Source organism: Danio aesculapii, chromosome 23 (genome assembly GCF_903798145.1).
Source record: "Danio aesculapii chromosome 23, fDanAes4.1, whole genome shotgun sequence".
Classification (NCBI taxonomy): Eukaryota; Metazoa; Chordata; class Actinopteri; order Cypriniformes; family Danionidae; genus Danio; species Danio aesculapii.
In genome coordinates, this window is record NC_079457.1 from 1,425,319 (window position 1) to 1,436,814 (window position 11,496).

The 11,496-nt window shown below is 34.9% G+C and overlaps 1 protein-coding gene across 1 annotated transcript; it reads right to left on the minus strand.

Annotated features, from left to right (window-relative positions):
- Positions 1-6,825: 6,825 nt before the first annotated feature.
- On the minus strand, positions 6,826-10,820 carry hmgb2b (high mobility group box 2b). The gene is made up of 5 exons (XM_056449832.1): positions 10,731-10,820; positions 9,327-9,486; positions 8,652-8,803; positions 8,398-8,572; positions 6,826-7,176 (listed from the first exon to the last, which is right to left on the minus strand). Exons 2-5 carry the CDS (start codon positions 9,474-9,476, stop codon positions 7,009-7,011), a joined length of 645 nt encoding a protein of 214 aa, XP_056305807.1. The 5' UTR covers positions 9,477-9,486; positions 10,731-10,820; the 3' UTR covers positions 6,826-7,008.
- Positions 10,821-11,496: the final 676 nt, after the last annotated feature.

An 11,496-nucleotide genomic window follows, 5' to 3' on the forward strand; every position in this document is an offset into this window, starting at 1 on the left:
GAGGGAGGGCCTCTGATGATCATATATAGTGTGTAATATCAGACTGAAGTGTAGCAGAGTTTGTTGCTTTAGTGGTTGATGGACCATGATCTTCAGCACAGATAATGCTGTGTGTCGCTTGATGCCTTCAACGTGCTCTTCAGCCTTGAGTTCAGTTCTGTGTGTCGCTCGCAGTCTGGCACAGAGTGTGTGAAACCTTGTGTCTGCCACAGGAGGAAACGCATCAAATAGAATTGTGATGTTTGATCTCGCAGTTCTCACTTTTCCCGACCTTCCGTAATTCCGACCTTTTCCCCCAGAAGTCCTTGTTTTGTCATATATTCAACGTTTCCCCTTAAATTTCTTTTTACATCTCACAAATCTGACTTCTTCCCTCCAGAATTTCATTTACATCCCATAATTAGGTTTTTGTTTTCCCAGAATTTCTTGTTCACATCTCATAATTCCAGCTATTCCCCTCCATAATTCCTTGTTTACATTTTATAATTCTAACCTATTTCCCAGAATTCCTTGTTTACATCTCATAATTCCAACCGTTTTCTCAGAATTGCTTGTTTACACCTCAAAAGTCCAACTTTCCCCCTCAAATTTCTTTTTTGCATCTTAGAAATCTGAATTTTTGCCCTCCTGAATTCCTTGTTTACATTTTATAATTCTAACCTATTTCCCAGAATTCCTTGTTTACATCTCATAATTCCGACCTTTTCCCCCAGAAGTCCTTGTTTTGCCATAATTCCAACGTTTCCCCTTAAATTTATTTTTACTTCTCACAAATCTGACTTCTTCCCTCCAGAATTTCATTTACATCCCATAATTAGGTTTTTGTTTTCCCAGAATTTCTTGTTCACATCTCAAGATTCCATCCTTTTCCCTCAAATTCCTTGTTTATATTTTATAATTCTGACTTTTTTCCCCCAGAAATACATGTTTACATCTCTCCATTCTGGAGCTTTTTTTTTTTTACTTTTTATTTAATAGAATTCCTTGTTTACATTTCATGATAGACTTTTACCTAGAATTCCTTGTGTAAATCTTATAATTGTGATTTTTTTTCCCCCTCCCCATAATTCATTGTTTACATCTTATAATTGTAAACTTTTCCTCATAATTCCTTGTTTAAATCTCAAAATACCAACTTTTGCACCAGAATTTCTTGTTTACATCTCATAATTATGACTTTTTTTTCAAGACTTCCTTGTTTGCATCTCATAATTGTGACTTTTCCCGCTGAACTCATTGTCTATCTCTTATAATTGTGACCTTATTTCCTATAAATCCTTGTTTAAATCTCATAATTCCAACTTTTCCCCATAGAATTCCATATTTACATTTCAATAATTGTGATTTTTTTCCTCCTAAGAATTCCTTGTTTACATCTCAAAATTCCAACTTTTCCACACAGAATTCCTTATTTAAATCACATAATTATGGCCTTTTCCCAGAATTCCGTATTTACATCTTAAAATTCCACCTCCCCCCCCCAGAATCCCTTATTTACATCTCATAATTGACTTTTTTCCAAGAATTCCTTGTTAAAATCTCATAATTCCAACTTTTCCCACAGAATTCCTTATTTACATCACATAATTGTGACTTTTCCCCAATAATTCCTTGTTTACATCTCAAAATTCCATTTTTTTTCACAGAATTCCTTGTTTACATCTCAAAATTCCATTTTTTTTCACAGAATTCCTTGTTTACATCTCAAAATTCAACTTTTCCCCACACAGAATTATTCTTAAAATTCCAACTTATCCCCACAGAATTCATCATTTACATCACATAATTGTGACTTTTCCCCAAGAATTCCTTGTTTACATCTCAAATCTCCAACTTTTCCCCACACAGAATTCCCTTTTTACATCTCATAATAGTGACTTTTTCCAAGTTTTCCTTGTTTAATTCTTAAAATTCCAACTTTTCCCAACAGAATTCTCTATTTACATCACATAATTGTGACTTTTTCCCACAGAATTCCTTGTTTACATCTCATAATTCCAACTTTTCCACACAGAATTCCTCATTTACATCACATAATTGTGACCTTTTCCCAATAATTCCTCGTTTACATCTCAAAATTCCAACTTTTCCCCACAGAATTCCGTATTTATATCTCATAATAGTGACTTTTTTCCAAGTTTTCCTTGTTTAAATCTTAAAATTCCAATTTTTCCCCACAGAACTCCTTATTTACATCACATAATTGTGACTTTTTCCCAAGAATCCTTTGTTAAGATCTCAAAATTCTGACTTTTCCCACAGAATTCCTTGTTTACATCTCCCAATTCCAACTTTTCCTCTTAACTTGTTTTTCCATCTCATAATTTCAAGCTTTTGTCTCTGAAATTCCAAGTTTACATGTTGCAATTCTGACTTTTTTTAAATAAATAGAATTATGAGTATTTATTTATTTTATGGAGGAGTTTTGACTTTTCCCCAGAATCCCGAGTTTTCATCTCATAATTTTGACAATTTCCTTGTTTCCACCTCTACAATCTGCCTCTTTTTTTCTTTAAATTTTGAGTTTAATTGTGAAGGATGGAAGAAAGTTAGAATTGTGATAATAAAAAGTCACAAATATTTGACAGAAATTGTTCTGTGGCAGAAACAAGCTTCCATGAATGTCCTTTTAAAACAGATTTTCTTGTTTTAAAGATTTTTCATGATTTTAAACAGGACTTGTAGCTGATTTATTCAGCTCTTCTGTGCCATCTGTTCAACTTTCACTCGTTTTTTTTAACAGGTGCAATGCACCAAACAGTGCGTAATATTGTTTTATTGATATTTAGCTCCACCCACGAGTTATTATCTATCTTCTGATTGGCTGAGATTGTTCTGACAAATCATCTGATTGGTGAATCCTGTGAAGAACATGTCCGGCGGCAACACAAATACAAATAGATTACAATTTTTAACATAATTCATGCAGTCATGTGGCATTTTTAAGACCATTAAGCATGTTTACAGTGAGTTCTACAGTAATGCAATCAAGCAGATGAAGTATATTCATAGTGTATAAAAGAAATCTATCAAAGTATGTTATTTATTATGTCTATAAATGTTATGTTTTATCAGCCAAACCTCTTTAACCTGAAATATATGCAAGTACCCCCTTTGTTTTTTCATTCATGAAACGCAGGTCAATATTGAACCTTTTCTAGTCATATTTATAACATGAACTTCATTTTAGCCGATTATTATAATTATTTTGATCAAATCATAACATTCTCATGCACAAGATGATTGTAAGTCATGACAGTTTCTGGTTAAATGTGTTTGATGGTCATAAAAAATACTGTCGCCATGCACACAGCTGTTCTATTGATGTAATCAGGACGTTTCTTATTAGGATTCGTGAGGACGCTATTACTCTGAATCTTACATTGCTCTAAGATTGGCAGTGTTATTACTGATAGTATTATCCATCAGTCACCTCTGATATGGGCAATAATTCTGAAATCACACACTTTATGAGCTCTATATGAATATATAATCTATAGGTGTGCTTGAATGGCAGTATAAAACTTGAATCATCTTTCCACTTGGTGAAAGTCCCATAATGTGATGTGCTGATGTGCGTGTGTGTGTGTGTGTTAGGAGTGAACGTGTGAATGACGTCAGTGTTTGCACGTGATCTTGATGTGTTCACTACAGAGATTTCGCCTTTATGAATTGGTTATTATTATCGTGTATGTTTGTACCATTTGGGTTCATGTATTTGTTTTGGTTGCTCTTTTTTCCTGTGCTGGATGACAAAACGTGTACCGCTTGATGTGAGAACATAATGAGAATAAACACAGTGTCACTCCGCCTCCGTTTCTCATCTAATTAATACCTTTACATCCACTCTGGAGTCTTAAGCTTTCTGTGTTTCAGCAGATGTGATGATTTTTGGCTGATGAATCTTATTTTGACTCATATTTGGGGAAAATGCTTTGAATTTTTTGAAACTCAATCCACTCTGGAGATTGACTCCTCTTTGGTGATGTTGGTGCTGTTTTTGCTTCATTGACTTCCATTATAATCACATTATTGATTGTAAAGCCATGACAGGATATAATCATGCAGTCTTGACTGTTGCTGGTTTCTCATGTTGGGATTTAGACTATAAATGTGCCATTTTTAGACCCAATCCCAATTCTCCATCTTCGCCCTTCCCCCTGGTTTGTGTGTTCAAGTGAAGGGTTCGGGGTGTCCCAATTCTCTTTATCTTAAAGGTGTAAGGCTTTAGGGGAAGGGTTAGATAGCCAGATTCTCCAGGACCACACTAGAAACTAAACTGGTATGAAAATTTCCCAGAATAGACGAAGTACCATGTTTGTAAACATCCAGGATGCGTGCGCAGCGAGGTTGCAGAAAAAAACGAGAGTGCTAGCATTTACAGTGAGGGAATGACATCTGATGCGGTTTAGAGTTTGTTGTTGTCTTAGAAATAAATTTGGATGCCTACAGTGTTGTTCTGTATGGTCATGTGCAAGAAATAACGCTCCATGATTACCAGATTCAACTCTCTGTAGTGCTAAAAACCGAGGTTCTGCCTAACCAAAGACAAGGAAAGAAGACGGAGCTCTACAGGGCCTGGGTGATCATCAACAAGCAGAACTACTGCATTTTGACAGAGAACTGCTCCTGTACGGCAGGGTATGTGAACGCACATGTTTATTTCATTCTGAGCACTCAGTGTCTGCAGTTTAATTCACCATATTGAACTGTTCTTGCTGAAATCATTACTGCAGTCAAAAACCAGTAATGTGTTTGATTCAGCAGAGCGGGAACTGATATGACATGAGAACAGCAGAGTCCAGCATTTATAATTAGGTCTTCACTCCATTCAGCTCTTCTGATGGCTGTTAGCCAAAGACGTCTGCGGTTGGCATTAAAGCAGTGTGGTGTACGCTAAAATTTCACTTTTCTATTTTTGGACTTTCGATTTTGACAACACCACATGTTTGCTATTGCAGCCGGTCTTTTTTTGCAACCGTTATCCGCGGTTTAACCCGTGTGACGTCATGTGTGACATGCAGCTGAAGAATTATTAGCCTCGCTGTTTATTTTTCCCCAATTTCTGTTTAACTCAGAGCAGATTTCTCCAACACATTTCTAATCATAATAGTTTTAATAACTCATCTCTAATAACTGATTTATTTTCTCTTTGTCATGATCACAGTAAATAATATTAGACTAGATATTCTTCAAGACACTTCTATACAGCTTAAAGTGACATTTAAAGGCTTAACTAGGGTAATTAGGTTAACTAGGCAGGTTAGGGTTATTAGGCAAGTCATTGTATAATGATGGTTTGTTCTGGAGACTAACGAAAAAATAAATAGCTTAAAGGGGCTAATAATATTGACCTTAAAATGGCTTTAAAACTATTAAAAACTGCTTTTATTCTAGCTGAAATAAAACAAATAAGACTTTCTCCAGAAGAACAAATATTATCAGACATACTGTGCAAATTTCCTGAATCTGTTAAACATTATTTGGGAAATATTTAAAAAAGTAAAACAATTTAAAGGGGGGCTAATAATTCTGACTTCAACTGTGGGTTGGTAATTCCCCTATAGAGCAGCTACAACGGCAACATGGCTGCAATGGCACAAAAAGCAGTCACTTTATTCTGATGGTCCGTTTGTTGAATTTTAGTTACACTGCATCTACATGCCAACTAATTATTAGATTATAAGTAGACTATTAGGGTTAGTGTAAGTTGACATGTACTTGCAAAGTTTCTTCTAGTCAGTGAAATGTCTGTTAAAGGAGCAGAATCAGCAGATATTAAGCAGACAGTCTACTAATACTCTAATGGATCATCAAAATAAAGTGTTACAGAAACAGCCACCAACATAACCAAAAGGTAAACGTGAACAAGGGTTAATGTTGTGCATTGATTGTTTTCTAGAAACAGGTTCTGCTGGAGAAACACCATGAGGAGAGCGCAGCAACCAAATACGTGAGTCTCATTTGCTTTATCTACATAGAATTAAAACAAACACTGGAGGTTCGAGCCAGTTTTCAGATGTTCAGTTAACGCAGGGCTTCTGCATGGGGTTTATTTAAGGCTCAAGTTTTAAATACAACAAAAATTTGTTTGCTTCATATAAATATTCGATACTCGACCACACAGTGTTCATCTTATTAGCTCATTAAACCATAAATCACAGATTTTCCTTTTCTTTGCCCAGTTTTAATTATTCTTGCTTAATTAAGTTTATTTTTTATACATGAATCCCAATCTTACAAAATCAACCAAATCAATCTAAATGAATGTTTTTATTCCTCCTCCAAATAGAGTTATTCAAGCCATCTGGTGAAATTATATTTCTACAGCGCAGCCCTAATTCATATACCGAGTAAATATGCTAATCCAGCAGGGGGCGCCTATAGAACCGCAGGAATAACAGCATTGCCATGGTTACCACAGTAAACAAAGCAGCTCAGATCTAACAGCCCGACATTCAGATTAAATTCAGGCACACTTTAGCATACAGTTACACATTGTATAATCAAACGATCCAAAACTGGAACAGCGCTCAAGACCTTTTTAAGGGCCTTAAATTTAATTCTCTTTTAATAACCCAGACATCATGTATTAAGTTAAAGTGTTGTACGCTTCATTAATATTCATTTTATATTTATACATTCTTACAAATCAAAACTTAAGCAGAAGTTTACTATAAAAGTACAGAAAAATATGAACACTTGCTCAATATTAACTGACTGTACAGAAATATTCATCATCTATTATTATATCAGGATGAGACTTGTCATGTAGCCCAGCCTTACCAAAATCTCCAGTTAAATAACACCAATCAAGCAGCAGTCTCAAACCAATTAAAATTTTATTATAAAAAAAGAACGTCTACAGTCAACCGCTAGGCGTGTACAAAAATAAAAACAAGTCTAAAAAGAAACAAACAAAAACAAACTTTTTATTGCTGTATTGTTAAACATGTACATAGTGAACCCCCCCGATAACCGCCGCTCAGTGGTGCTGAGTTACAAACACTACTCGTCGTCTTCATCCTCCTCTTCCTCGTCATCATCCTCGTCCTCCTCATCCTCGTCTTCATCATCGTCATCATCCGCCTCCGCTTGGCTCTTTTTAACTGAACCGGTCGGTCGGCCCGGCCCCCTCTTAGAGGCTCCGCCTCCTGCACGATATGCTGCCACCTCCTGTAAATCAAGAGCATTCAGACATTAGAGACACGATCAAATAAACATGAGCTAAAACGATTATCATTTCACCCGAAAACATTTCATTCTCTCGTCATTTACTCGCCCTACAATTGTTTTAAACTAGTTAAAGAATTATGTTCCGTTCAACACAAAAGGTGATATTTTAAATCAAGTTGGAAAACTTTAACCATTGACTTAAGTATTTGCTTTTCTTAATATGGAAGTCAATGGTTACTTATTTCTGACATTCTTCAAAATATCTTCATGTTCAAATTGATTTAAATTGGTTTATTTTTGTTTCAGCAAAATATCTTTTTGTTGTTAAACAAAATTAAACCAATTTAAACATGAAGATATTTTGAAGAATGTCAGAAATAAGTAACCATTGACTTCCATAGTAAGAAAAGCAAATACTATAAAAGTCAATGAGTCAACAGATTTCCAACATTCTGCAAATATCTATTTTTATTTTAATTTTTTTTGTTAATGTCGGAAATCTGTAACCATTGACTTTTATAGTATTTGCTTTTCTTACTATGGAAGTCAATGGTTACTTATTTCTGACATTCTTCAAAATGTCTTCATGTTCAAATTGATTTAAATTGGTTTAATTTTGTTTAACAAAATAATGATATTTTGCAGAATGTTGGAAATCTGTAACCATTGACTTTTATAGTATTTGCTTTTCCTACTTAAAAAAAAAAAAACTCTTTGTTGTTGTCCAACACAAAAGATGATATTTTGCAGAATGTTGGAAACTTGTAACCGTTGACTTTTACAGTATTTGTTTTTACAGGTTTCCAACATTCCTCAAATTACCTCATGCGGTCAACAGAACAATAAATGAGTCTCAAACAGGTTTGGAACAAGTCACGGGTGAGTAAATGAAAATTTAATATCACAAAACAATATTGATGCTCAGTATACTTAATTAAATAGTAATATTTGTGATTTACCTCAAATGCCGACTTTTCAGCTAGTTAATGTAAGAAAACTTTTGATTTTAGCTAAAATAACACGTGTATAAAAATTCAGCAATAAATAAATTCACATTTATTATGATTAATGGGGTATATTCATTGCTTTTAAAGTGAAATAACTCAATATAAACATAGAAGCCTGAGGAAAAATGCTAATTTGAGGAAAATTTCAAAAGGTGTTTGGCATCTGAAGCTTTCATATATTGTTTTTACATACAACAATGAACAAACGGTTTACCTTTTCATACTTCTCGCGCAGTTTACCAGCCTTCTGCTCAAACGGTGCGCGGTCTTTGCTGCTCTGCTTTGACCACATCTCTCCCAGTTTCTTGGCGATTTCTCCGATGGTCAGGTTGGGGTGTTCGCTCTTTATCGTGGGCCGATACTCTGAGCAGAAGACGAAGAATGCAGATCTGTGCAAAGAGAAAACAACCCAATATTAGAGTCACTCAGACACACGGAGTCACTGTTTGTGGCTTATCGGAAACTCACGGTGGGCGTTTAGGGGCATTCGGGTCCTTCTTCTTCCTGCCAGTCTTTCCCACACCCTTGGGCGGCACGTAGGTCTTCATCTCCCGATCATAGCGGACTTTATCCGCTTTGGCCATATCCTCGAACCTCACCTTATCTGAGGCGTTCAGAGACTGAAAAAGAAAGATGTTCAGTTTGGTTCATCGTGATGAAGAGGTAGAGCCGTGCAATATGATTATATAGACCAAACAAAAAGGTTAATTCTAGATTATACTTTATCTTCTGGTGTCAAAATACATTATGATAAGAGTTTATTATTTATACAAGCACAATAATATATGCTAATATGGGGATGCAGACAGAAACGTAAACCTTGAATTTCAATGTTTACATTTTATTTAGTGATTTTGTTTGTATGTTGGGCCTGTAATTAGTTTTTGAAAAGCGTTTTGTTTCATTAATATTTTCTATATTTCTACATTTTTTTTATTAAAACTTGCTTTATTCACCTAGAAGTTCTACATAAAGTGAGAAATATGATCACGTTGATCAGCATACACTTTAAAACGTGAAAAAGAAAAGAAAAGAAACAAAGTCTTTTACATGTGCTCAATAGATATTAAAAAAAATAATTAATGGAAATTAATAGACATCGTTATCAGGATATGAGATGACTTGTGGTGATACTTTTCTCACCTTCCATCTCTCCGAGCACTTTTTGGAGAACTCAGAGAAGTTGACGGGCACATCGGGACTCTTGCGTTTGTGTTCATCGCGACATGTCTGCACGAAGAACGCATACGCTGACGTCTTCCCCTTGGGTTTGTTCACGTCTCCTTTCACCATGGCTGATCAACTAACAGAAAACAGAAGGGTTAAACTACAGAGAAACAAGAGTCAAACAGAAATCATATTTCATAATAATAATCTTAAAATGACGCATTTATACACTTTTAGAATATTTTTACTTGGTATTTTAAATTTGTCAATTTGCAGCTTGTTTGAGACAGAATTTTAAAAAAATTATTAAAAATAAAACTAGTCTGCATTTTCTAACTATCCTTACTTTTGTAGTTTGTAACAGATTTTATCTTTTCAGAATTGTGACTTTATATATCTGAGAGTATATAAAGTTACAATTATGGGGATTTTTAAAGAATATATACATAAGATATTTATAGTTTTAGTTATAGAAGCTGTTTTCCACCTCAGAAATGTTAATAGTTCTCCAAATTTATATATATATATATATATATATATATATATATATATATATATATATATATATATATATATAAATAAAATATATAAAACACATACACATATATACACGAAATTTAGAGGCGTATCAACATTTCTTAGGTAGAAAACAAGCTTCGATAATTAAATATTTATATAAAATACCTTATAAATAATTATTATTATTAGCTTATAGTTTCTCAGTGGCTGAATATAATATTTTAAGATGATAAACCTGAGATAACTGAGCAAATCCTGTGTAAGCAACATTAACTAGTGGACCAACTATAATTAAATGCTTTAAGACACAATATTTTTTAAAACAGTACTGAAATCACTGCTCTGACTGAGATTTTAATTGGCAAATGAATAATTATATACTAAATACTGAATCCTAAAATGCACTTTAAATGAATAATACTAAGGTTTGTGAACACATCAACGATCTAAACGGAAGAATTAACCGGTTTTTGGGCGCTCGTGCTGTTTCTCGGTCGGAGGCTTTTGTTGAACAAAGATTCCTCCATTTTCTCTTCCCGCCTAATTCCCTGTGTTCGCGCTCCGCCATCTCCGGTCAAAACACGGTAAATCTTTTAAAAACACGGTTTTATTTACTCACCGATGGCGTCAAATGGGCCCCGTTAAAACCCTGTATCCCCGTTAAAACTGTTTAACGGCTCCGGTGCTCTACACGGCACACACACGAGCGCGCGCACTCTGAGGGCCACAAAAACCCTCGTTAAACTCCGTTCCCGGTTTCCTCAGAATATCCCGCGTTTGATATTACAGCACCGCATAAGTTCAAGCAAACAGATTCACAGTTTAAATGGTTTAAAGTGTATAATATTAGAAGCAGCAAACCTTGTCTTTATTCTCTGCAGATCAGCGCGCCTGTCCTCCGTGTATTGTGTCTACCACGTGATCAGTTGTGCTGCGTGTGTGTGCGTCACGCGCAGGCGCATAAACGTCGTCCACTCGGACTCGGCGGCTTATTGGTTCAGCTCGAAAACGGGGTCATCCAATCAGCGAGCGCTCTTGAGGACTTCACATAGCTGATTGGCTGACAGAGACCCTCAGTGTGTTTCGAATGTTTGTAAACTGAACTCAATGTTTTGAGCGACTGTGAAAATAACAGCCAGTGTGTGTGAACGATATCAGAAAACACTCGACAATGAGGGACTTTTCTGGAGAGTACTTATAAAACTGCTGTAATGTTTCTGAAACTTTTGGCATTATTAAAATTACAGTTGGTCAAAATAACAAAGAGATGCCATTTTCTATACGCAGGGATGGTCAAAAATACATTGAAATGTATTTAAAATACCAAATACCTTAATTTTAGGTGTATCAAAATAAACTACAAAATACAGGAACCACAACGTGTAGCAAAATAAAATACAGTATTTTGTGTTTTAAAAATACTACAAAATACTTTTACAAAGCAGCATGGCATTTCTTTGCAAATCTTCCATCAAATAGATCTATTCAATCAATCTCTTAAACTGACTTGGTGAAGTAAACAATGTTTGATAGCAAGTGTGGCCAGTGAAACTGCCATCATCTCTGTACAATTATAATTCATTCATTTTCTTTTCAGCTTAGTCTCTTTTTAATCTGGGGTCGCCAC

Bases quoted from the DNA above. Each gene is read 5' to 3' on its own strand.
- hmgb2b (XM_056449832.1), bottom strand. From the start codon at position 9,476: ATGGTGAAAGGAGACGTGAACAAACCCAAGGGGAAGACGTCAGCGTAT. The intron at 8,573-8,651 runs GTGAGTTTCCGA...CTCTTTGCACAG, and splicing joins AATGCCCCTAAACGCCCACC to ATCTGCATTCTTCGTCTTCT. The intron at 7,177-8,397 runs GTAAACCGTTTG...CTTGATTTACAG, and splicing joins TGCGCGAGAAGTATGAAAAG to GAGGTGGCAGCATATCGTGC.